The 24,952-nt window shown below is 44.2% G+C and overlaps 2 protein-coding genes across 3 annotated transcripts; both read left to right on the top strand.

Annotated features, from left to right (window-relative positions):
* The first annotated feature begins 9,816 nt into the window (after window positions 1-9,816).
* Window positions 9,817-16,049, top strand: LOC106595148 (uncharacterized). The gene is made up of 2 exons (XM_014186523.3): window positions 9,817-10,729; window positions 14,727-16,049. The coding sequence occupies exons 1-2, from the start codon at window positions 10,144-10,146 to the stop codon at window positions 15,245-15,247; spliced, it is 1,107 nt and encodes a 368-aa protein (XP_014041998.3). The 5' UTR covers window positions 9,817-10,143; the 3' UTR covers window positions 15,248-16,049.
* Window positions 16,050-18,254: 2,205 nt separating this feature from the next.
* LOC106595237 (uncharacterized) lies at window positions 18,255-20,745 on the top strand. Of its 2 annotated transcripts, none has more exons than XM_014186619.3 (2): window positions 18,255-18,916; window positions 19,941-20,745. In XM_014186619.3, the coding sequence occupies exons 1-2, from the start codon at window positions 18,502-18,504 to the stop codon at window positions 20,705-20,707; spliced, it is 1,182 nt and encodes a 393-aa protein (XP_014042094.1). In that variant the 5' UTR covers window positions 18,255-18,501; the 3' UTR covers window positions 20,708-20,745. The 2 variants fall into 2 exon arrangements, with proteins under 2 accessions (XP_014042094.1, XP_014042100.1); XM_014186625.3 differs by having other exon boundaries at window positions 19,944-20,745.
* The last annotated feature ends 4,207 nt before the right edge of the window (window positions 20,746-24,952 follow it).

Below are 24,952 nucleotides of genomic sequence, written 5' to 3' on the forward strand. Positions count from 1 at the left end.
ACCTGGTTTAGGGGTAGGGTTGGTTACAGGATATGAACCTGGTTTAGTGGTAGGGTTGGATATGGATTTGAACCTGGTTTAGGGGTAGGATATGGATATGAACCTGGTTTAGTGGTAGGGTTGGTTACAGGATATGAACCTGGTTTAGGGGTAGGGTTGGATATGGATATGTGAGAGGTCTACCTGGTGTCTCCAAGTGGCCACAACTCTCCAGACTGGTGATAATGTAAATGTAATATTTAAGTTTTTTATTTGTAATACATTTTCATCTCTATAAAACAGTTTTTGCTTTGTCATTATGGGGTATTGTGTCTAGATTGATGAGGGGAAAAAACAATTTAATCAATTTTGGAATAAGGCTGTAACGTAACAAAATGTGGAAGAAATCAAGGGGACTGTGTGGCTCAGTTGGTAGAGCATGGCATTTGCAACGCCAGGGTTGTGGGTTCGATTCCCAGGGGGGCCAGTACGGAAAAAAATGTATGAAATGTATGCATTCACTACTGTAAGTCGTTCTGGATAAGAGCGTCTGCTAAATGACTAAAATGTAAAATGTACTATCTGAATGCACTCACTGTAAGATGTGCAATGCCAAGCGTCAGCTGCAGTGAGGTAAAGCATGTAGCCATTGGACTCTGGAGTGATGAATCACACTTCACCATCTGGCATTCTGACGGACGAATCTGGGTTTGGCGGATGCCAGGAGAACACTACCTGCCCAAATACATAGTGCCAACTGTAAAGTTTGGTGGAGGAGGAATCATTTTCATGGGTTGTTTTTCCAACTTCGTGGCAACAGTTTGGGGAAGGCCCTTTTTTTTCAGCATGACAATTCCCCCGTGCACAAAGCGAGGTCCATACAGAAATTGTTTTTTTGAGATCGGTGTGGAAGAACTTGACTGACCTTCACAGAGCCCTGACCTCAACCCCATCAAACACCTTTGGGATGAATTGGAACGACGACTGCGAGCCAGGCCTAATCGCCCAACATCCGTGCCAGACCTCCCTAATGCTCTTTTGGCTGAATGGAAGCAAGTCCCTGAAGCAATGCTCTAACATCTAGTGGAAAGCCTTTCCAGTGGAGGCTGTTATAGCAGCAAAGGGGGGATCAACTCCATATTAATGCACATGATTTTGGAATGAGTTGTTCGACGAGCAGGTGTCCACATACCTTTGGTAAATAGTGTATATATATTTTTGGGCAAGTTAGCTAACCAACTCCTGCTGTTGAATGTATCAGGCATTACAAAAGGAAACCCAGACGAGAGCTGCCCAGAGACGATTGCCTACCAGACGAGATAAATGCCTTCTATGCTTGCTTCGAGGCAAGCAACACTAAACCATAAGTTAGAGCACCAGCTGTTCCGGACGACTGTATGATCACACTCTCCGTAGCCGATGTGAGTAAGACAGCATTTCCAAAACTTGGTCCTCTGGATCACAAGGGGTGCACGTTTTGGTTTTTGCCCTTAACACTACACAGCTGATTCAAATTATTAAAGCTTGATGATTAGTTGATTATTTGAATCAACTGTGGAGTGCTAGGGCAAAAACAAAACGTGCACCCCTTGGGGACCCAAGGACTGAGTTTGGGAAACCCTGGAGTAAAACCTTTAAAACAGGTTAACATTCACAATGCCGCAGAACCGGATTACCAGAGGCATACTCAGACATTTTCAACCTCTCAGAGAGCTGGCAGTGTGGTGCAAGGACAACGGCCTCTCCCTCAATGTGGGCAAGACAAAGGAGTTGATCATGGACTACAGGAAACGGAGAGTCGAACACGCCCCTATTCACATCGACAGGGCTGTAGTGGAGAGGGTCGAGAGCTTCAAGTTCCTCGGTGTCCACACACTCACTGGACTCTACCCACACACTCACTGGACTCTACCCACATCATGGTCCAAACACACCAACACAGTCATGAAGATGGCACGACAACACCTATTCCCCCCCAGGAGGCTGAAAAGACTTGGCATGGGTCCATCAGATCCTCAAAAAGTTCTACATCTGCACCATTGAGAGCATCTTGACTGGCTGCATCACCGCCTGGTACGGCAACTGCTCAGCATCCAACGACAAAATTGCTACAGAGAATTAATCACTGGGGCTGAACTCCCATCCAGGACCTCCAGGCGGTGTCCAAGAAAGGCCCTCAAAATTGTCGAAGACTCCAGCTACGCCAAGTCATAGACCGTTCTCTCTGTTACCGTACGGCAAGCGGTACTGGAGCACCAAGTCTGGGACCAAAATGCTTCTGAACAGCTTCTACCCCCCCAACCCATAAGACTGCTGAACGGTTAATCAAATGGCCACCCGGACTATCTACATTGACCCCCTTTTTTCTACATTTTTTACCTTATTTTATTGCATTGATTCTCTTGCAGTGACTCTACCCACACACTCATTAGCTTCTACCCACACACTCACTCGCTAGACTCTACCCAAACACTCACTAGACTCTAAACACACACTCACAAGACTAGACTATAGCCACATACTCACTAGACTCTACCCACACACTCACTGGACTCTTACGACACACTCACTAGACTAGACTCTACCCACACACTCACTAGACTCTACCCACACACTGACTAGACTCTACCCACACACTGACTAGACTCTACCCACACACTGACTGGACTCAACCAACACACTCTCTAGACTAGACTCTACCCACTCACTCACTAGACTCTACCCACAGACTGACTAGACTAGACTCTACCCACACACTGACTAGACTCTACCCACACACTCACTAGACTCTACCCACACACTTACTAGACTAGACTCTACCCACACACTTACTAGACTAGACTCTACCCACACACTCACTAGACTCTACCCACACACTTACTAGACTAGACTCTACCCACACACTGACTAGACTCTACCCACACCCTGGCTAGACTCTACCCACACACTGACTAGACTCTACCCACACACTGACTAGACTCTACCCACACACTGGCAAGACTCTACCCACACACTGACTATACTCTACCCACACATGGACCAGACTCTCCCCACACACTGAATAGACTAGACTCTAGCCACACACTGACTAGACTAGACTCTACCCACACACTGACTAGACTCTACCCACACAATGACTAGACTAGACTCAACCAACACACTGACTAGACTCAACCCAAACACTGACTGGATTCTACCCACACACTGACAAGACTCTACACACACACTGACTAGACTTTACCCATACACTGACTAGACTAGACTCTACCTACACACTGACTGGACTCTACCCACACACTGACTGGACTCTACCCACACACTGACTAGACTCTACCCACACACTGACTGGACTCTACCCACACACTGACTAGACTCTACCCACACACTGACTAGACAATGCTCTACCCACACACTGACTAGACTATGCTCTACCCACACACTGACTAGACTCTACCCACACACTGACTAGACTAGACTCTACCCACACACTGACTAGACTCTACCCACACACTGACTAGAGTATGCTCTACCCACACACTGACTAGACTCTACCCACACACTGACTAGACTAGACTACCCACACACTGACTAGACTCTACCCACACACTGACTAGACAAGACTCTACCCACACACTGACTAGACTAGACTCTACCCACACACTGACTGGACTCTACCCACACACTGACTGGACTCTACCCACACACTGACTAGACTCTACCCACAGACTGACTAGACTCTACCCACACACTGACTAGACTCTACCCACACACTGACTAGACTCTACCCACACACTGGCTAGACTCTACCCACACACTGACTAGACTAGACTCTACCCACACACTGACTAGACTCTACCCACACAATGACTAGACTCTACCCACACACTGACTGGACTCTACCCACACACTGACTAGACTCTACCCACACACTGACTAGACTCTACCCACACACTGACTAGACTACATTTACATTTACATTTAAGTCATTTAGCAGACGCTCTTATCCAGAGCGACTTACAAATTGGGACTAGACTCTACCCACATACTGACTAGACTAGACTCTACCCACACACTGACTAGACTCTACCCACACACTGACTAGACTATACTCTACCGACACACTGACTAGACTATACTCTACCCACACACTGACTAGACTAGACTCTACCCACACACTGACTAGACTATACTCTACCCCCACACTGAATAGACTCTACCCACACACTCACTAGACTCTACCCACACACTGACAAGACTCTACACACACACTGACTAGACTTTACCCACACACTGACTAGACTAGACTCTAGCCAAACACTGACTAGACTCTACCCACACACTGACTAGACTAGACTCTACCCACACTGACTGGACTCTACCCACACACTGACTGGACTCTACCCGCACACTGACTAGACACTACCCACACACTGACTAGACTCTACCCACACACTGACTAGACTAGACTAGACTCTACCCACACACTTACTAGACTACCCACACACTGACTAGACAAGACTCTACCCACACACTGACTAGACTAGACTCTACCCACACACTGACTGGACTCTACCCACACACTGACTAGACTCTACCCACAGACTGACTAGACTCTACCCACAGACTGACTAGACTCTACCCACACACTTACTAGACTCTACCCACAGACTGACTAGACTCTACCCACACACTGACTAGACTCTACTCACACACTGACTAGACTAGACTCTACCCACACACTGACTAGACTCTACCCACACACTGACTAGACTCTACCCACACACTGAGTAGACTAGACTCTACCCACACACTGACTAGACTAGACTCTACACACACACTGACTAGACTATACTCTACCCACACACTTACTAGACTCTACCCACACACTGACTAGACTCTACCCATAGACTGACTAGACTAGACTCTACCCACACACCAACTAGACTCTACCCAAACACTGACTAGACTAGACTCTACCCACACACTGACTAGACTAGACTCTATCCACACACTCACTAGACTCTACCCACACACTGACTAGACTCTACCCACACACTGACTAGACTATGCTCTACCCACAAACTGACTAGACTCTACCCACACACGGACTAGACTAGACTCTACCCACACACTGACTAGAGTATGCTCTACCCACACACTGACTAGACTCTACCCACACACTGACTAGACTAGACTACCCACACACTGACTAGACTCTACCCACACACTGACTAGACAAGACTCTACCCACACACTGACTAGACTAGACTCTACCCACACACTGACTGGACTCTACCCACACACTGACTGGACTCTACCCACACACTGACTAGACTCTACCCACAGACTGACTAGACTCTACCCACACACTGACTAGACTCTACCCACACACTGACTAGACTCTACCCACACACTGGCTAGACTCTACCCACACACTGACTAGACTAGACTCTACCCACACACTGACTAGACTCTACCCACACAATGACTAGACTCTACCCACACACTGACTGGACTCTACCCACACACTGACTAGACTCTACCCACACACTGACTAGACTCTACCCACACAATGACTAGACTCTACCCACACACTGACTGGACTCTACCCACACACTGACTAGACTCTACCCACACACTGACTAGACTCTACCCACACACTGACTAGACTACATTTACATTTACATTTAAGTCATTTAGCAGACGCTCTTATCCAGAGCGACTTACAAATTGGGACTAGACTCTACCCACATACTGACTAGACTAGACTCTACCCACACACTGACTAGACTCTACCCACACACTGACTAGACTAGACTCTACCCACACACTGACTAGACTATACTCTACCCCCACACTGAATAGACTCTACCCACACACTCACTAGACTCTACCCACACACTGACAAGACTCTACACACACACTGACTAGACTTTACCCACACACTGACTAGACTAGACTCTAGCCAAACACTGACTAGACTCTACCCACACACTGACTAGACTAGACTCTACCCACACTGACTGGACTCTACCCACACACTGACTGGACTCTACCCGCACACTGACTAGACACTACCCACACACTGACTAGACTCTACCCACACACTGACTAGACTAGACTAGACTCTACCCACACACTTACTAGACTACCCACACACTGACTAGACAAGACTCTACCCACACACTGACTAGACTAGACTCTACCCACACACTGACTGGACTCTACCCACACACTGACTAGACTCTACCCACAGACTGACTAGACTCTACCCACAGACTGACTAGACTCTACCCACACACTTACTAGACTCTACCCACAGACTGACTAGACTCTACCCACACACTGACTAGACTCTACTCACACACTGACTAGACTAGACTCTACCCACACACTGACTAGACTCTACCCACACACTGACTAGACTCTACCCACACACTGAGTAGACTAGACTCTACCCACACACTGACTAGACTAGACTCTACACACACACTGACTAGACTATACTCTACCCACACACTTACTAGACTCTACCCACACACTGACTAGACTCTACCCATAGACTGACTAGACTAGACTCTACCCACACACCAACTAGACTCTACCCAAACACTGACTAGACTAGACTCTACCCACACACTGACTAGACTAGACTCTATCCACACACTCACTAGACTCTACCCACACACTGACTAGACTCTACCCACACACTGACTAGACTATGCTCTACCCACAAACTGACTAGACTCTACCCACACACGGACTAGACTAGACTCTACCCACAAACTGACTAGACTCTACCCACACACTGACTAGACTCTACCCACACACTGACTCTACCCACACACTCACTAGACCCTACCCACACACTGACTAGACTCTACCCACAGACTGACTAGACTCTATCCACAGACTGACTAGACTCTACCCACAGACTGTCACCTCGTACCCCTGCACATTGACTCAGTTCTGGTACTCCTTGTATATAGCCTCATTATTACCTCGTACCCCTGCATATTGACTCAATTCTGGTCCTCCTTGTATACTGCTCAAAAAAATAAAGGGAACACTTAAACAACACATCCTAGATCTGAATGAAATAAATAATCTTATTAAATACATTTTTCTTTACATAGTTGAATGTGCTGACAACAAAATCACACAAAAATAATCAATGGAAATCCAATTTACCAACCCATGGAGGTCTGGATTTGGAGTCACACTCAAAATTAAAGTGGAAAACCACAATACAGGCTGATCCAACTGTGATGTAATGTCCTTAAAACAAGTCAAAATGAGGCTCAGTAGTGTGTGTGGCCTCCACGTGCCTGTATGACCTCCCTACAACGCCTGGGCATGCTCCTGATGAGGTGGCGGATGGTCTCCTGAGGGATCTCCTCCCAGACCTGGACTAAAGCATCCGCCAACTCCTGGACAGTCTGTGGTGCAACGTGGCGTTGGTGGATGGAGCGAGACATGATGTCCCAGATGTGCTCAATTGGATTCAGGTCTGGGGAACGGGTGGGCCAGTCCATAGCATCAATGCCTTCCTCTTGCAGGAACTGCTGACACACTCCAGCCACATGAGGTCTAGCATTGTCTTGCATTAGGAGGAACCCAGGGCCAACCGCACCAGCATATGGTCTCACAAGGGGTCTGAGGATCTCATCTCGGTACCTAATGGCAGTCAGGCTACCTCTGGCGAGCACATGGAGGGCTGTGCGGCCCCCCAAAGAAATGCCACCCCACCCCACACCATGACTGACCCACCGCCAAACCGGTCATGCTGGAGGATGTTGCAGGCTGCAGAACGTTCTCCACGGCGTCTCCAGACTCTGTCACGTCTGTCACGTGCTCAGTGTGAACCTGCTTTCATCTGTGAAGAGCACAGGGCGCCAGTGGCGAATTTGCCAATCTTGGTGTTCTCTGGCAAATGCCAAACGTCCTGCACGGTGTTGGGCTGTAAGCACAACCCCCACCTGTGGACGTCGGGCCCTCATACCACCCTCATGGAGTCTGTTTCTGACCGTTTGAGCAGACACATGCACATTTGTGGCCTGCTGGAGGTCATATTGCAGGGCTCTGGCAGTGCTTCTCCTGCTCTTCCTTGCACAAAGGCGGAGGTAGCGGTCCTGCTGCTGGGTTGTTGCCCTCCTACGGCCTCCTCCACGTCTCCTGATGTACTGGCCTGTCTCCTGGTAGCGCCTCCATGCTCTGGACACTACGCTGACAGACACAGCTAACCATCTTGCCACAGCTCGCATTGATGTGCCATCCTGGATGAGCTGCACTACCTGAGCCACTTGTGTGAGTTGTAGACTCCGTCTCATGCTACCACTAGAGTGAAAGCACCGCCAGCATTCAAAAGTGACCAAAACATTAGCCAGGAAGCATAGGAACTGAGAAGTGGTCTGTGGTCCCCACCTGCAGAACCACTCCTTTATTGGGGGTGTCTTGCTAATTGCCTATAATTTCCACCTGTTGTCTATTCCATTTGCACAACAGCATGTGAAATTTATTGTCAATCAGTGTTGCTTCCTAAGTGGACAGTTTGATTTCACAGAAGTGTGATTGACTTGGAGTTACATTGTGTTGTTTAAGCGTTCCCTTTATTTTTTTGAGCAGTGTATATAGCCTCATTATTACCTCCTACCCCTGCACATTGACTCAGTTCTGGTACTCTTTTTATATAGCCTCATTATTGTCTCATACTCCTGAATATTGACTTTGTTCTGGTTCTCCTTTTATATAGCCTTACTATTGTTATTTTATTGTTACTATTTCCTTTTTGGGGGGGTGAGCTCTTAAGTAAGCATTTCACGGTAAAGTCTACTGTTGTGTTCGGCGCATCTGACCAATAAAATGTGATTTGTACCAGTCAGGTTGGATTGAGCAAAGTATAGAGCTATACTATGTGTAAATAAAACAACTAGACGACATGTGTTCTCTCTACTAGATGTCATGTGTTCTCTCTACTAGATGTCATGTGTTCTCTCTACTAGATGACGTGTGTTCTCTCTACTAGATGTCATGTGTTCTCTCTACTAGATGTCATGTGTTCTCTCTACTAGATGTCATGTGTTCTCTCTACTAGATGCCATGTGTTCTCTCATCTAGACGACATGTGTTCTCTCTACTAGATGACATGTGTTCTCTCTACTAGATGTCATGTGTTCTCTCTACTAGATGACATGTGTTCTCTCTACTAGACGACATGTGTTCTCTCTACTAGATGTCATGTGTTCTCTCTACTAGATGCCATGTGTTCTCTCATCTAGACGACATGTGTTCTCTCATCTAGATGACATGTGTTCTCTCTACTAGATGACATGTGTTCTCTCTACTAGATGACATGTGTTCTCTCTACTAGATGACGTGTGTTCTCTCTACTAGATGACATGTGTTCTCTCTACTAGATGACGTGTGTTCTCTCATCTAGATGACATGTGTTCTCTCTACTAGATGACATGTGTTCTCTCTACTAGATGACATGTGTTCTCTCTACTAGATGACATGTGTTCTCTCTACTAGATGACGTGTGTTCTCTACTAGATTACGTGTGTTCTCTCTACTAGATGACATGTGTTCTCTCTACTAGATGACGTGTGTTCTCTCTACTAGATGATATGTGTTCTCTTCACTTACTTCTTACAGCTCTGGAAGCAGAGAACACATGTCATCTAGTTGTTTTGAAATGACTTGTGACATTATTGGCCAGATTAAACAATGTCGTGAATACTTTTCCTAAACTGCGTTACACACTCCAGTCAGCAGATGGCGATGTGCGTCTTTCATGTGAAGCTTCAGGCGTGACGTATCATCCAGTGGACGGGACCGGATAACAACAACACGGTTACTGATTCAACCACATCCGTAGCTCGCTAGCAACATAAAATCAAAACATTGGAGCTCTTTGGACCATTATGTGTGTATAGACATAAGTGTTTTAAACACGTTGTCTGCGTATAAAGTTACTCCATTTCATACTGACGCTGTTAGTCAGCTAGCTGGTTAAAATAGCCTAGCACTAGGCTAGTCGATAATGCGAATTAACTAACATCTCAGGACTTGAGCTCACTGAATTACTCCCACCCTGCTAAAGAAGAAGCTCATGGCCAGAACATTGTCGTGATAGAGGAAGAGGAGGAATAAGAAGCGTTCAGAATGAAAGAAGAGAAGGCTATCACAGTGAAAGAAGAAGAAGGTTTTGGAGTAAATGAGGCGATGTATGTTACAGTGAAAGAAGAGGACGCCGTTTTTAGATTGAAGGAGGAGATTACTGTCACAATGAAAGGAGAGGAAGAAGGTTTCAGGGTGAAAGAAGAGGAGAAGGACATGACTGTCACAATGAAAGGAGAGGAAGAAGGTTTCAGGGTGAAAGAGGAGAAGAAGGACATGACTATCACAGTGAAAGAGGAGAGAGAAGGTTTCAGGGTGAAGGAAGAGGAGAAGGACATGACTGTCACAGTGAAAGAGGAGGAAGAAGGTTTCAGGGTGGAAGAAGAGGAGAAGGACATGACTGTCACAGTGAAAGAGGAGGAAGAAGGTTTCAGGGTGGAAGAAGAGGAGAAGGACATGACTGTCACAGTGAAAGAGGAGGAAGAAGGTTTCAGGGTGGAAGAGGATGTTTTAGTGAAGGAAGAAGAGGACATTTTTGGAATGAAAGAGGAGGAAGAAGCTTTGAGAGTGAAAGATGAGGGGGAGGATGATGATGAAGAGAAGGGGGAGACTGGAGATCTGATTAACACTAGTGAGTACTGTCTTAAAAACAGGGGCATAAACTATGCAGTTGTTGAACCAAAGTTTGGTTTTAGAGGGCTATTCTACTGAAGTTCTACACTCAAATAATTGTATTCTGTACTGTAAGAATTGTTAAAGCTATAAAGACTGGGGGGTGCACCAAAAAATGGTTAACGATGGATCAAATGCTTCCCTCCTAGCCCGATATTGGACTACAGGAGTCTAACGTCACTCCTTAGACCAAGGACCTAACATGTTCTGTTTGAAGGGGGAATTGGCTTTGGAAGCCAAAAAGCCAAATACTCCCGTATTTATTTTGATTCCAATTGTAAATCCATTCCAATTGCGGTACGGTTCTAGAAACCTAAATCTCTCTTTTGTCATATCACATCAAAAATAATTTCACAAATTCAAAATTACTGTACACCAGTGGAGGTTGCTGATGGGAGGACGACTCATTGCAATGGCTGGAATGGAGTCCATGGAGTGGTATCAACCACATGGAAACCACGTCTTTGATGTGTTTGATGCCGTTCCATTTGACTCCATTCCAGCCATTACTATGAGCCGTCCTCCCATCAGCAGCCTCCACTTGCTGTACACTGCAGCCGACAGTAAGAGTCCAATGACTCTTATGTGTAATGGAATGGAACTGAGTCATGATCAAATGACTCTTATGTGTAATGGAATGGAACTGAGTCATGATCATATGACTCTTATGTGTAATGGAATGGAACCGAGTCATGATCATATGACTCTTATGTGTAATGGAATGGAACCGAGTCATGATCATATGACTCTTATGGTGTTTGCAACGCCAGGGTTGTGGGTTCGATTCCCACGGGGGGCCAGCACAGAAAAAAATGTATGAAATTGTATGAAATGTATGCATTCACTACTGTAAGTCGCTCTGGATAAGAGCGTCTGCTAAATGACTAAAACGTAAAAATGTAAAATGTATGTGTAATGAAATGGAACGTAAACAATGGATCAGATTTTGTGTTTAGCAGATTTTCTTTTTGCGGGTGTAGCGAAATGCTCGCATTTAGGATATATTTTTCTGTTATGTTCAGCTCATAGTGTCTCCTGTTACTGTCCTCTCTTCCACTGTTATGTTCAGCTCATAGTGTCTCCTGTTACTGTCCTCTCTTCCACTGACATACTGTTATGTTCAGCTCATAGTGTCTCCTGTTACTGTCCTCCCTTCCACTGTCATACTGTTATGTTCAGCTCATAGTGTCTCCTGTTACTGTCCTCTCTTCCACTGACATACTGTTATGTTCAGCTCATAGTGTCTCCTGTTACTGTCCTCTCTTCCACTGACATACTGTTATGTTCAGCTCATAGTGTCTCCTGTTACTGTCCTCCCTTCCACTGGCATACTGTTATGTTCAGCTCATAGTGTCTCCTGTTACTGTCCTCCCTTCCACTGACATACTGTTATGTTCAGCTCATAGTGTCTCCTGTTACTGTCCTCTCTTCCACTGACATACTGTTATGTTCAGCTCATAGTGTCTCCTGCTACTGTCCTCCCTTCCACTGACATACTGTTATGTTCAGCTCATAGTGTCTCCTGTTACTGTCCTCTCTTCTACTGACATACTGTTATGTTCAGCTCATAGTGTCTCCTGTTACTGTCCTCCCTTCCACTGTCATACTGTTATGTTCAGCTCATAGTGTCTCCTGTTACTGTCCTCTCTTCCACTGACATACTGTTATGTTCAGCTCATAGTGTCTCCTGTTACTGTCCTCTCTTCCACTGACATACTGTTATGTTCAGCTCATAGTGTCTCCTGTTACTGTCCTCCCTTCCACTGACATACTGTTATGTTCAGCTCATAGTGTCTCCTGTTACTGTCCTCTCTTCCACTGACATACTGTTATGTTCAGCTCATAGTGTCTCCTGTTACTGTCCTCTCTTCCACTGACATACTGTTATGTTCAGCTCATAGTGTCTCCTGTTACTGTCCTCTCTTCTACTGACATACTGTTATGTTCAGCTCATAGTGTCTCCTGTTACTGTCCTCTCTTCCACTGACATACTGTTATGTTCAACTCATAGTGTCTCCTGTTACTGTCCTCTCTTCCACTGACATACTGTTATGTTCAGCTCATAGTGTCTCCTGTTACTGTCCTCTCTTCCACTGACATACTGTTATGTTCAGCTCATAGTGTCTCCTGTTACTGTCCTCTCTTCCACTGACATACTGTTATGTTCAGCTCATAGTGTCTCCTGTTACTGTCCTCTCTTCTACTGACATACTGTTATGTTCAGCTCATAGTGTCTCCTGTTACTGTCCTCTCTTCTACTGACATACTGTTATGTTCAGCTCATAGTGTCTCCTGTTACTGTCCTCTCTTCCACTGACATACTGTTATGTTCAGCTCATAGTGTCTCCTGTTACTGTCCTCTCTTCCACTGTTATGTTCAGCTCATAGTGTCTCCTGTTACTGTCCTCCCTTCCACTGTCATACTGTTATGTTCAGCTCATAGTGTCTCCTGTTACTGTCCTCTCTTCCACTGACATACTGTTATGTTCAGCTCATAGTGTCTCCTGTTACTGTCCTCCCTTCCACTGACATACTGTTATGTTCAGCTCATAGTGTCTCCTGTTACTGTCCTCTCTTCTACTGACATACTGTTATGTTCAGCTCATAGTGTCTCCTGTTACTGTCCTCTCTTCCACTGACATACTGTTATGTTCAGCTCATAGTGTCTCCTGTTACTGTCCTCTCTTCCACTGACATACTGTTATGTTCAGCTCATAGTGTCTCCTGTTACTGTCCTCTCTTCCACTGACATACTGTTATGTTCAGCTCATAGTGTCTCCTGTTACTGTCCTCTCTTCCACTGTTATGTTCAGCTCATAGTGTCTCCTGTTACTGTCCTCCCTTCCACTGTCATACTGTTATGTTCAGCTCATAGTGTCTCCTGTTACTGTCCTCCCTTCCACTGTCATACTGTTATGTTCAGCTCATAGTGTCTCCTGTTACTGTCCTCTCTTCCACTGTCATACTGTTATGTTCAGCTCATAGTGTCTCCTGTTACTGTCCTCCCTTCCACTGTCATACTGTTATGTTCAGCTCATAGTGTCTCCTGTTACTGTCCTCTCTTCCACTGACATACTGTTATGTTCAGCTCATAGCTGTTTTCTTAGTCTTTCTGTTGTCTGGTGGTCAAAACAAGAGTGTTAAAACAGTCTGAGTTTAGACAACCTCTGCCTCTCTCTCTCTCTCTCTCTCTCTCTCTCTCTCTCTCTCTCTCTCTCCCTTTATCTCTGTTAAGTCTAGACAACCCCTCCCTCTCTCCCTTTCTTTCTGTTAAAACAGTCTAGACAACATCTCTCTCTCTCTCTCTCCCTTTCTCTCTGTTAAAACAGTCTAGACAACCTTTCCCTCGCTCTCCCTTTCTCACTGTCTTCCCTCTCTCTCTGATAAAACAGTCTGGACAACCCCTCCCTCTCTCTCCCTTTCTCTCTGTTTGCCTCTCTCTTTCTCCCTTTCTCACTCTCTCTCTCCCTTTCTCGCTCTCTCTCTCTCCCTTTCTCTCTGTTAAAACAGTCTGTCTAGACAACCTCTCTCTCTCTCTCCCTTTCTCTCTGTTAAAACAGTCTGTCTAGACAACCTCTATCTCTCTCTCTCCCTTTCTCTCTGAATGTAATTTATTACACCATATCTTATTTAGGGGCTTCATAGCATGAATACATATGCACGCACCACTTTTCAGTTTTTTCTTTTTTAAATATAATTTGAACAATTTTTTGAAACAAGTTATTTGTTTTTCATTTCACTTCAACAATTTGGACTATTTTGTGTATGTCCATTACATGAAATCCAAACAAAAATCTATTTAAATTACAGGTTGTAATGCAACAAAATAAGAAGGCACTGTATATGGTATACCGCCAAAGTCTAGTTGGGATTAAACCTCATCGGAAGACAGTTTGATCAAGTGGAGGTTTTATTAATGTCTCTGTTTAACCAAATACTCTGTTTGTCTTTGGCAGAAGAGAGACCAGACACTCACTCTGACGGCAGGAAGAGACCTTCAGGGGAACCAGACCCAGAGACGCCCAAACCAGCAAGACAACACCACTGCTCCCAGTGTGGAAAGAGTTTTACCCGGTTATGGGACAGGAAAATACATGAGAGAATACACTCTGGAGTGAAGCCTTACCACTGCTCAGACTGTGGAAAGAGATTTACCCAGCTAGGGCACCTGAAAGAACATAAGAGAACACACACTGGTGAGAAGCCCTACCAATGCTCCCAGTGCGGAAAGAGTTTTAACCAGTTAGGGGCCCTAAAAACGCATGAGAGAATACATACAGGAGAAAAGCCCTACCAATGCTCCCAATGTGAAAAGAGATTTACCCAGTTAGGTACCCTGAAAGAGCATGAATTAAAACACACAAAGACTCAGGAGAAGACATACCACTGCTCTCATTGTGGAAAGACATTTTCCCAGTCAGAGGACCTGAAATCACATGAGAGAATAGCGAGGCTGTGTTCCGACTTATGTTTTTGACTGAGAATTTGTGTCTTTGTTCATGCCAGACGCTGTTCATCACATTTGCCGCTTGCTGACTGATAATAAAAGAGCGTTTGTGGATCTTGACCCGTTGGGACGTAGACAGTTTCTGAAGACAAATGAATAATGTCAGTCAAAAGTATTATATAGGGGGGGCAGTAACTGTCAGTGTACTTGACCTCTGATTCGTCGAGCTTCAGGTCAGTCATTCCCACTTCAGTCCAAGTGTGAAAGAAGGTGTGGTTGGTTGAATTTTACAAGGCCCTGATCTATTTTCCACTAATTGGTCTTATGACCAATCACATCAGATCTTTTTTTCAGCGCTGATCTGAGTGGTCAAAAGAATCAAAATTTGTGGATTTTTTTTAATTTTGAATTCTGTGTAAACACAGCCCTTGAGTAAGATTCTGTTCATAAATAATTATATCCATAACTTTCTGTACCTTCTTTGTGCAGTCATAAAACCTATTTCAATGTTCATGAAATTTCCTTGGGGTTCCATAGGTACCACATTTGACATGGTAATAACCACATATTTATCATTGCTGGGAAGTATCTGAAATTCATTACACAGAACATAGTGAAAGGCATAACTACACAATCATTAATTTGTTACATTCGATATCCGAATGTCTGTCACTCTGTGTGTCCTTTGGTAAAATATGATTTGTCAGATTATTGGTTAATTAGCAGGCTGGTGGTCCCTTGGGCTTGTAAGTAAGCATTTCACTGTAAGGTCTACTACACCTGTTGTATTCGGCGCATGTGACAAATAAAATTTGATTTGGGTAATCCAGGACCTACGCTCTGCAACATCTCTTTGTTGTGCAAAAGTTTAAGATTAACATTTAAAATGTGTATTTTGTTTTGATGATGAACTTTGATTGGATACAAGTACACTGCTCAAAAAAATAAAGGGAACACTAAAATAACACATCCTAGATCTGAATGAAAGAAATAATCTTATTAAATACTTTTTTCTTTACATAGTTGAATGTACTGACGGATATCGCCATCTGCTAACTGGAGTTGGTAACGCAGTTGATGAACATTTTTTATTTTCATTTTATTCATTAAATAATATTTTATATAAAGACATAAAGGAAACTGTGTTGAATGATTAGTTCAGAATTTTCACGAGTGATAATTTAAAACATACTTTAAGGCACTCACTGCTCAAAAAAATAAAGGGAACACTTAAACAACACAATGTAACTCCAAGTCAATCACACTTCTGTGAAATCAAACTGTCCAGTTAGGAAGCAACACTGATTGACAATACATTTCACATGCTGTTGTGCAAATGGAATAGACAACAGGTGGAAATGATAGGCAATTAGCAAGACACCCCCAATAAAGGAGTGGTTCTGCAGGTGGTAACCACAGACCACTTCTCAGTTCCTATGCTTCCTGGCTGATGTTTTGGTCACTTTTGAATGCTGGCGGTGCTTTCACTCTAGTGGTAACATGAGACGGAGTCTACAACCCACACAAGTGGCTCAGGTAGTGCAGCTCATCCAGGATCGCACATCAATGCGAGCTGTGGCAAGAAGGTTTGCTGTGTCTGTCAGCGTAGTGTTCAGAGCATGGAGGCGCTACCAGGAGACAGGCCAGTACATCAGGAGACGTGGAGGAGGCCGTAGGAGGGCAACAACCCAGCAGCAGGACCGCTACCTCCGCCTTTGTGCAAGGAGGAGCAGGAGGAGCACTGCCAGAGCCCTGCAAAATGACCTTCAGCAGGCCACAAATGTGCATGTGTCTGCTCAAACGGTCAGAAACAGACTCCATGAGGGTGGTATGAGGGCCCGACGTCCACAGGTGGGGGTTGTGCTTACAGCCCAACACTGTGCAGGACGTTTGGCATTTGCCAGAGAACACCAAGATTGGCAAATTCGCCACTGGCGCCCTGTGCTCTTCACATATGAAAGCAGGTTCACACTGAGCACATGTGACAGTCTGGAGACGCCGTGGAGAACGTTCTGCAGCCTGCAACATCCTCTAGCATGACCGGTTTGGCGGTGGGTCAGTCATGGTGTGGGGTGGCATTTCTTTGGGGGGCCGCACAGCCCTCCATGTGCTCGCCAGAGGTAGCCTGACTGCCATTAGGTACCGAGATGAGATCCTCAGACCCCTTGTGAGACCATATGCTGGTGCGGTTGGCCCTGGGTTCCTCCTAATGCAAGACAATGCTAGACCTCATGTGGCTGGAGTGTGTCAGCAGTTCCTGCAAGAGGAAGGCATTGATGCTATGGACTGGCCCGCCTGTTCCCCAGACCTGAATCCAATTGAGCACATCTGGGACATCATGTCTCGCTCCATCCACCAACGCCACGTTGCACCACAGACTGTCCAGGAGTTGGCGTGGAGGCCACACACACTACTGAGCCTCATTTTGACTTGTTTTAAGGACATTACATCAAAGTTGGATCAGCCTGTATTGTGGTTTTCCACTTTAATTTTGAGTGTGACTCCAAATCCAGACCTCCATGGGTTGATAAATTGGATTTCCATTGATTATTTTTGTGTGATTTTGTTGTCAGCACATTCAACTATGTAAAGATAAAAGTATTTAATAAGATTATTTCTTTCATTCAGATCTAGGATGTGTTATTTTAGTGTTCCCTTTATTTTTTTGAGCAGTATATATATATATACCTTGCGAACTCTTGAATTTAAGTTGTTTCAATTGCTTAATTTGTGTAGTAGTCATCAAGCTAAAGGTGCATGAAAATGTGATGACTTTTATATTTTTATCTGAGTAAAAATAAAATGAATCTATAAGAAATTGCCTTAAAGTATGTTTTAAATTATCACTCGTGAAAATTCTGAACTAATCATTCAACACAGTTTCCTTTATGTCTTTATATAAAATATTATTTAATGAATAAAATGAAAATAAAAAATGTTCATCAACTGCGTTACCAACTCCAGTTAGCAGATGGCGATATCCGCCTTTAATGAGATGTTGTAAATGTGACGTATAATCTAGTGGACGGGACCGGACGGGACGCTTCTTCAACAACATGGCTACTGATTCAACCACCTCGGTAGCCTGCATAAAACCGTTACATTAAAGCGCTTTAGACGTTTCAGTTAGTTTAAAGCACATTTACGTCGTATCTAGTTACCCTTAATTTATATATTTATGTTTTTGTTAGTCATCTTGATGGATGGTTCAATTAGCAGTAGCCTAATGAATGATTGCTAATGTATGATTGCTAGCTAACGTTACCTCGCTAACATCCTCGACCATGAGCAGACCCCCACCTGCTAAAGAAGCGGAGGTCTGCTGGACGGAGAAAGAAGCCCCCGTGAAAGAGGAGGCTATCACAGTTAAACAAGAAGTAGAGGATGAGGCTGTTACAGTTAAACAAGAAGTAGAGGGTGAGGCTGTTACAGTTAAACAAGAAGTAGAGGGTGAAGCTGTTGGAGTGAAAAGGGAGGAAGAAGCTTTCAGAGTAAAAGAGGAGGTGGAAGTTACCGTGGAGGAAGAGAAACAAGACGGTGCCGCTTTGGGAGTGAAAGAGGAGGAATTGACTGTCACAGTGAAAGAAGAAGACATTTTCAGAGTGAAAGAGGAGGATGCCGTCTTTGAAGTGAAGGAGGAGGGGGAGATTACTGTCACATGGGAGGAGGACGAAGAGATTGGAGATATAATTAACACCAGTGAGTACCGTCTCAAAAACAGAAGTAAAAACTATGCAGTTGTTAAACTATTGTGTGGTTTTACTGAAGTTATATACTTGAATATGTTGTTCTGTACTGTAGAAATGGTTAAAGCTACACTGTCAGATAGTGTACACCATCAAACAGAGGGCCGTTAACAATGGGTCAATGCATCCAATGACATTGATCAAAATACTGTAGTCCTCATTATTTATTATTATAGCGCTCTGCTCAGCCTAAAGACATGACATTATCTATTATTATAGAGCTCTGCTCAGCCTGTAAACATGACATTATCTATTATTATAGAGCTCTGCTCAGCCTAAAGACATGCCATTATCTATTATTATAGAGCTCTGCACAGCCTGTAACCATGACATTATCTATTATTATAGAGCTCTGCTCAGCCTAAAGACATGACATTATCTATTATTATAGAGCTCTGCTCAGCCTTTAACCATGACATTATCTATTATTATAGAGCTCTGCTCAGCCTAAAAACATGACATTATTATTATAGAGCTCTGCTCAGCCTAAAAACATGACATTATTATTATAGAGCTCTGCTCAGCCTAAAAACATGACATAATCTATTATTATAGAGCTCTGCTCAGCCTAAAAACATGACCTTATCTATTATTATAGAGCTCTGCTCAGCCTATAAACATGACATTATCTATTATTATAGAGCTCTGATCAGCCTGTAACATGACATGATCTATTATTATAGAGCTCTGCTCAGCCTAAAGACATGACATTATCTATTATTATAGAGCTCTGCTCAGCCTTAAAACATGACATTATCTATTATTATAGAGCTCTGCTCAGCCTGTAAACATGACATTCCATGAAAGCAAGATTAGATTTGAAACTCTACATTATTATTATTATAGCAGCCACCAAGTTTTTCTTTAAATGAGGATACATTTCTGGATTAAACCTCACAGGAAGACAGTTTTATCATGTTCTGGTTTCATTCTGGTCTCTGATTAGTAGTTAATGAAATACTATTTTTTGTCTTTAGCAGGAGAGCGACCAGACACTCACTCTGACAGCAGGAAGAGTCCTTCAGGGGAACCAGACCCAGAGACGTCCAAACCAGTGAGACGACACCACTGCTCCCAGTGTGGAAAGAGTTTTACTAAGTTACGGAATCTAAAAGAGCATGAGAGGACACACACAGGAGAAAAGCCTTTCCAATGTTCTCAGTGTGGAAAGAGTTTTACCGTGTTAACTAACCTGAAAAGGCATGAGAGAATACACACTGGAGAAAAGCCTTACCAATGTTCCCAATGTGAAAAGAGTTTTACTGTGTTAGTTAACCTGAAAAGACATGAGAGAATACACACAGGAGAAAAGCCTTACCAATGTTCTCAATGTGGTAAGAGTTTTACCCAGTTAAGGTCCCTGAAAAGACATGAGAGAGTACACTCTGGAGAGAAGCCTTATCACTGTTCCCATTGTGGAAGGAGTTTTAGGTCGTCTGCAAACATGAAGGAGCATGAGAGGACACACACAGGAGAAAAGCCTTTCCAATGCTCCCATTGTGGAAAGAGTTTTACCCATCTAGTGAGCCTGAAAAGACATGAGAGAATGCACACAGGAGAAATGCCCTACCAATGCTCCCATTGTGGAAAGAGTTTTTCCCAATCAGCAAAACTGAAAAGACATAAGAGAATGCACACTGGAGAGAAGCCTTTCAAATGCTCCCATTGTGGAAAGAGTTTTACCCAATCAGGGGGCCTGAAAAAACATGAGCTAAAGAAGAAGCTATGTTCTTTATGTTCTTGACTGAGAATGTGTTTTTGTTAATGACAACTTCAATAAAACCTAATAAAAATACCTTTGTATGTTGTTTTTTTACAATCTCAATACTTGAATTGAATACAGAGTACCTCCGTTTTTATGTATACATTCTCTGTGGATGGAGTGGAACATTAAATATAGAGTCCTGAACAGAGTCTTGTCCATCAGTCGCTGTGGATGGAGTGGAACATTAAATATAGAGTCCTGGACAGTCTTCTCCATCAGTCACTATGGATGGAGTGGAACATTAAATATAGAGTCCTGAACAGAGTCTTGTCCATCAGTCGCTGTGGATGGAGTGGAACATTAAATATAGAGTCCTGGACAGTCTTCTCCATCAGTCACTATGGATGGAGTGGAACATTAAATATAGAGTCCTGGACAGAGTCTTGTCCATCAGTCGCTGTGGATAGAGTGGAACAGAGACTAGAGGTCGACCGATTAATTAGGGCCGATTTCAAGTTTTCATAACAATCGGTAATCGGTATTTTTGGCCACCGATTTGCCGATTTTTATTTTTTTACACCTTTATTTAACTAGGCAAGTCAGATTAAGAACACATTCTTATTTACAATGACGGCCTACTCAGATTTACTATAAGAAAAATTGGATTACCTTTGCTGTTCTTCGTCAGAATGCACTCCCAGGACTTCTACTTCAACAACAATGAGGGAAATAAGTATTTGACCCCCTCTCAATTAGAAAGATTTCTGGCTCCCAGGTGTCTTTTATACATGTAACAAGATGAGATTAGGAGCACACTCTTAAAGAGAGTGCTCTTAACCGCAGCTTGTTACCTGTATAAAAGACACCTGTCCACAGAAGCAATCAATCAATCAGATTCCAAACTCTCCACCATGGCCAAGACCAAAGACCTCTCCAAGGATGTCAGGGACAAGATTGTAGACCTACACAAGGCTGGAATGGGCTACAAGACCATCGCCAAGCAGCTTGGTGAGAAGGTGACAACATTTGGCGTGATTATTTCCAAATGGAAGAAACACAAAAGAACTGTCAATCTCCCTCAGCCTGGGGCTCCATGCAAGATCTCACCTCATGGAGTTGCAATGATCATGAGAACGGTGAGGAATCAGCCCAGAACTACACGGGAGGATCTTGTCAATGATCTCAAGGCAGCTGGGACCATGTCACCAAGAAAACAATTGGTAACACACTACGCTATGAAGGACTGAAATCCTGCAGCGCCCGCAAGGTCCCCCTGCTCAAGAATACATATACATGCCCATCTGAAGTTTGCCAATGAACATCTGAATGACTCAGAGGACAACTGGGTGAAAGTGTTGTGGTCAGATGAGACCAAAATGGAGCTCTTTGGCATCAACTCAACTCGCCGTGTTTGGAGGAGGAGGAATGCTGCCTATGACCCCAAGAGAACCTCCTTCCCTCAGCCAGGGCATTGAAAATGGGTCGTGGATGGGTATTCCAGCATGACAATGACCCAAAACACACGGCCAAGGCAACAAAGGAGTGGCTCAAGAAGAAACACATTAAGGTACTGGAGTGGCCTAACTAGTCTCCAGGCCTTAATCCCTGGATTTTTTTTGTTGTTATTCTGTCTCACTGTTCATATAAACCTACCATTAAAATTATAGACTGATCATTTCTTTGTAAGTGGGCAAACGTACAAAATCAGCAGGGGATCAAATACTTTTTTCCCCCACTGTATCCGTTAGATTTATGGGGGTTCAATTAAAGAAGACATCCTCTTCTGGAAATCAGGACAACAGGAGAGGATATTTTTAAAGTACTGGACAGCTTTGTAACATCAAATGGACTTTGGTGGTAAAGATGTGTTGGTGTCTGTACTGATGGTGCAAAAGCCATGACAGGGAGAGATAGTGGAGTTGTAACGCACATGCAAGCAGTTGCTCCCGACGCCACTTGGGTACACTGCAGCATCCACCGAGAGGCTCTTGCTGCCAAGGGAATGTCTGACAGCTAGAAAGACATTTTGGACACTACAGTGAAAATGGTTAACTTTGTTAAAGGAAGGACCCTGAACCCTCGTGTATTTTCTGCACTATACAATGATATGGGCAGCGACAATGTAACGCTTTTACAACATACAGAAGTGCGCTGATTATCAAGGGGGAAAGTAATGACACTTTTTTTTTTTATTGAGAGACGAGCTTAAAGTTTGCTTTACTGACCATAATTTTCACTTGTCTGACCGCTTGCATGCTGACAAGTTTCTCACACAACTGTCCAATCTGGGTGATGTTTTTTCTCGCCTGAATGATCTGAATCTAGGATTACAGGGACTCTCCGCAACTATATTCAATGTGCGGGACAAAATTTAGGCTATGATTAAGAAGTTGGAGCTCTTCTCTGTCTGCATTAACAAGGACAACACACAGGTCTTTCCATCATTGTATGATTTTTTGTGTGCAAATGAACTCAATCTTACGGACAATGTCAAATGTGATAAAGCGAAGCACCTGGGTGAGTTTGGTGCGCAATTACGCAGGTACTTTCCTGAAATGGATGACACAAACAACTGGATTCGTTATCCCTATCATGTCCAGCCTCCAGTCCACTTACCGATATCTGAACAAGAGAGACTCATCGAAATTGCAACAAGCGGTTCTGTGAAAATTTAATTTAATCAGAAGCCACTGCCAGATTTCTGGATTAGGCTGCGCTCAGAGTATCCTGCCTTGGCAAATCGCGCTGTTAATGTGAGTCTTTCTCGGCCTTCACTAGCATGACAACTAAATACAGGCACAGACTGTGTGTGCAGGGAAACTTGCATCCGTTTGACCAAATTTCTATCAGCATGTTAAATGTGCAACCAGAGGAAAAAGAACTCTGGACCACCTATACTCTACACACAGAGATGCATACAAAGCTCTCCCTCGCCCTCCATTTGGCAAATCTGACCATAATTCTATCCTCCTGATTCCTGCTTACAAGCACAAATTAAAGCAGGAAGCACCAGTGACTAGATCAATAAAAAAGTGGTCAGATGAAGCAGATGCTAAGCTGCAGGACTGTTTTGCTAGCACAGACTGGAATATGTTCCAGGATTCCTCCGATGGCATTGAGGAGTACACCACTAGTCATTGGCTTCATCAATAAGTGCATCGATGACATCGTCCCCACAGTGACCATACGTACATACCCCAACCAGAAGCCATGGATTACAGGCAACATCTGCACTGAGCTAAAGGCTAGAGCTGCCGCTTTCAAGGAGCGGGACTCTAACCCGGAAGCTTATAAGAAATCTCGCTATGCCCTCCGACGAACCATCAAACAGGCAAAGCGTCAATACAGGACTAAGATCGAATCGTACTACACTGGCTCTGACGCTCGTCGGATGTGGCAGGGCTTGCAAACTATTACAGTCTACAAAGGGAAGCACAGCCGAGAGCTGTCCAGTGACACGAGCCAACCAGACGAGCTAAACTACTTCTATGCTCGCTTCGAGGCAAATAACACTGAAACATGGATGAGAGCACCAGCTGTTCCGGAAGACTGTGTGTTCACGCTCTCCGCAGTCGATGTGAGTAAGACCTTTAATCAGGTCAACATTCACAAAGACGCAGGGCCAGACGGATTACCAGGACGTGTACTGCGAGCATGCGCAGACCAACTGGCAAGTGTCTTCACTGACATTTTCAACCTCTCCCTGTCCGAATCTGTAATACTAACATGTTTTAAGCAGACCATCATAGTGCCTGTGCCCAAGAACACTAAGGTAACCTGCCTAAATGACTACCGACCCATAGCACTCACGTCTGTAGCCATGAAGTGCTTTGAAAGACTGGTCATGGCTCACATCAACACCCTCATTCCAGAAACCCTAGATCCTCTCCAATTTGCCCCAACAGATCCGACACGATTCTGTATACATCTGGCCCTTCTTTGGACACTGTGTTAACAAACCTCCAAACAAGCTTCAATGCCATACAACACTCCTTCCGTGGCCTCCAACTGCTCTTAAACGCTAGTAAAACTAAATGTATACCCTTCAACCAATCAAATTGCTGAAGTTGGAGACTTATATCTCCCTAACTAACTTAAGCATCAGCTATCTGAGCAGCTCACCGATCGCTGCAGCTGTACACAGCCCATCTGTAAATATCCCATCCAACTACCTACCTCATCCCCATATTGTTTTTATTTACTTTTTTTTGCTCTTTTGCACACCAGTATTTCTACTTGTACATCATCACTCCAGTGTTCATTTGCTAAATTGTAATTACTTTG

The sequence above is a fragment of the Salmo salar genome, chromosome 02, assembly GCF_965601325.2.
Source record: "Salmo salar chromosome 02, fSalSal1, whole genome shotgun sequence".
Lineage (NCBI taxonomy): Eukaryota > Metazoa > Chordata > Actinopteri > Salmoniformes > Salmonidae > Salmo > Salmo salar.

Excerpts from the sequence above, each read along its gene's own strand:
- LOC106595148 (XM_014186523.3), top strand. The coding sequence starts at position 10,144 with ATGAAAGAAGAGAAGGCTATCACAGTGAAAGAAGAAGAAGGTTTTGGA. Across the intron at positions 10,730-14,726 it reads TGGAGATCTGATTAACACTA|AAGAGAGACCAGACACTCAC; the intron begins GTGAGTACTGTC and ends TGTCTTTGGCAG.
- LOC106595237 (XM_014186619.3), top strand. The coding sequence starts at position 18,502 with ATGAGCAGACCCCCACCTGCTAAAGAAGCGGAGGTCTGCTGGACGGAG. Across the intron at positions 18,917-19,940 it reads TGGAGATATAATTAACACCA|CAGGAGAGCGACCAGACACT; the intron begins GTGAGTACCGTC and ends TTTTGTCTTTAG.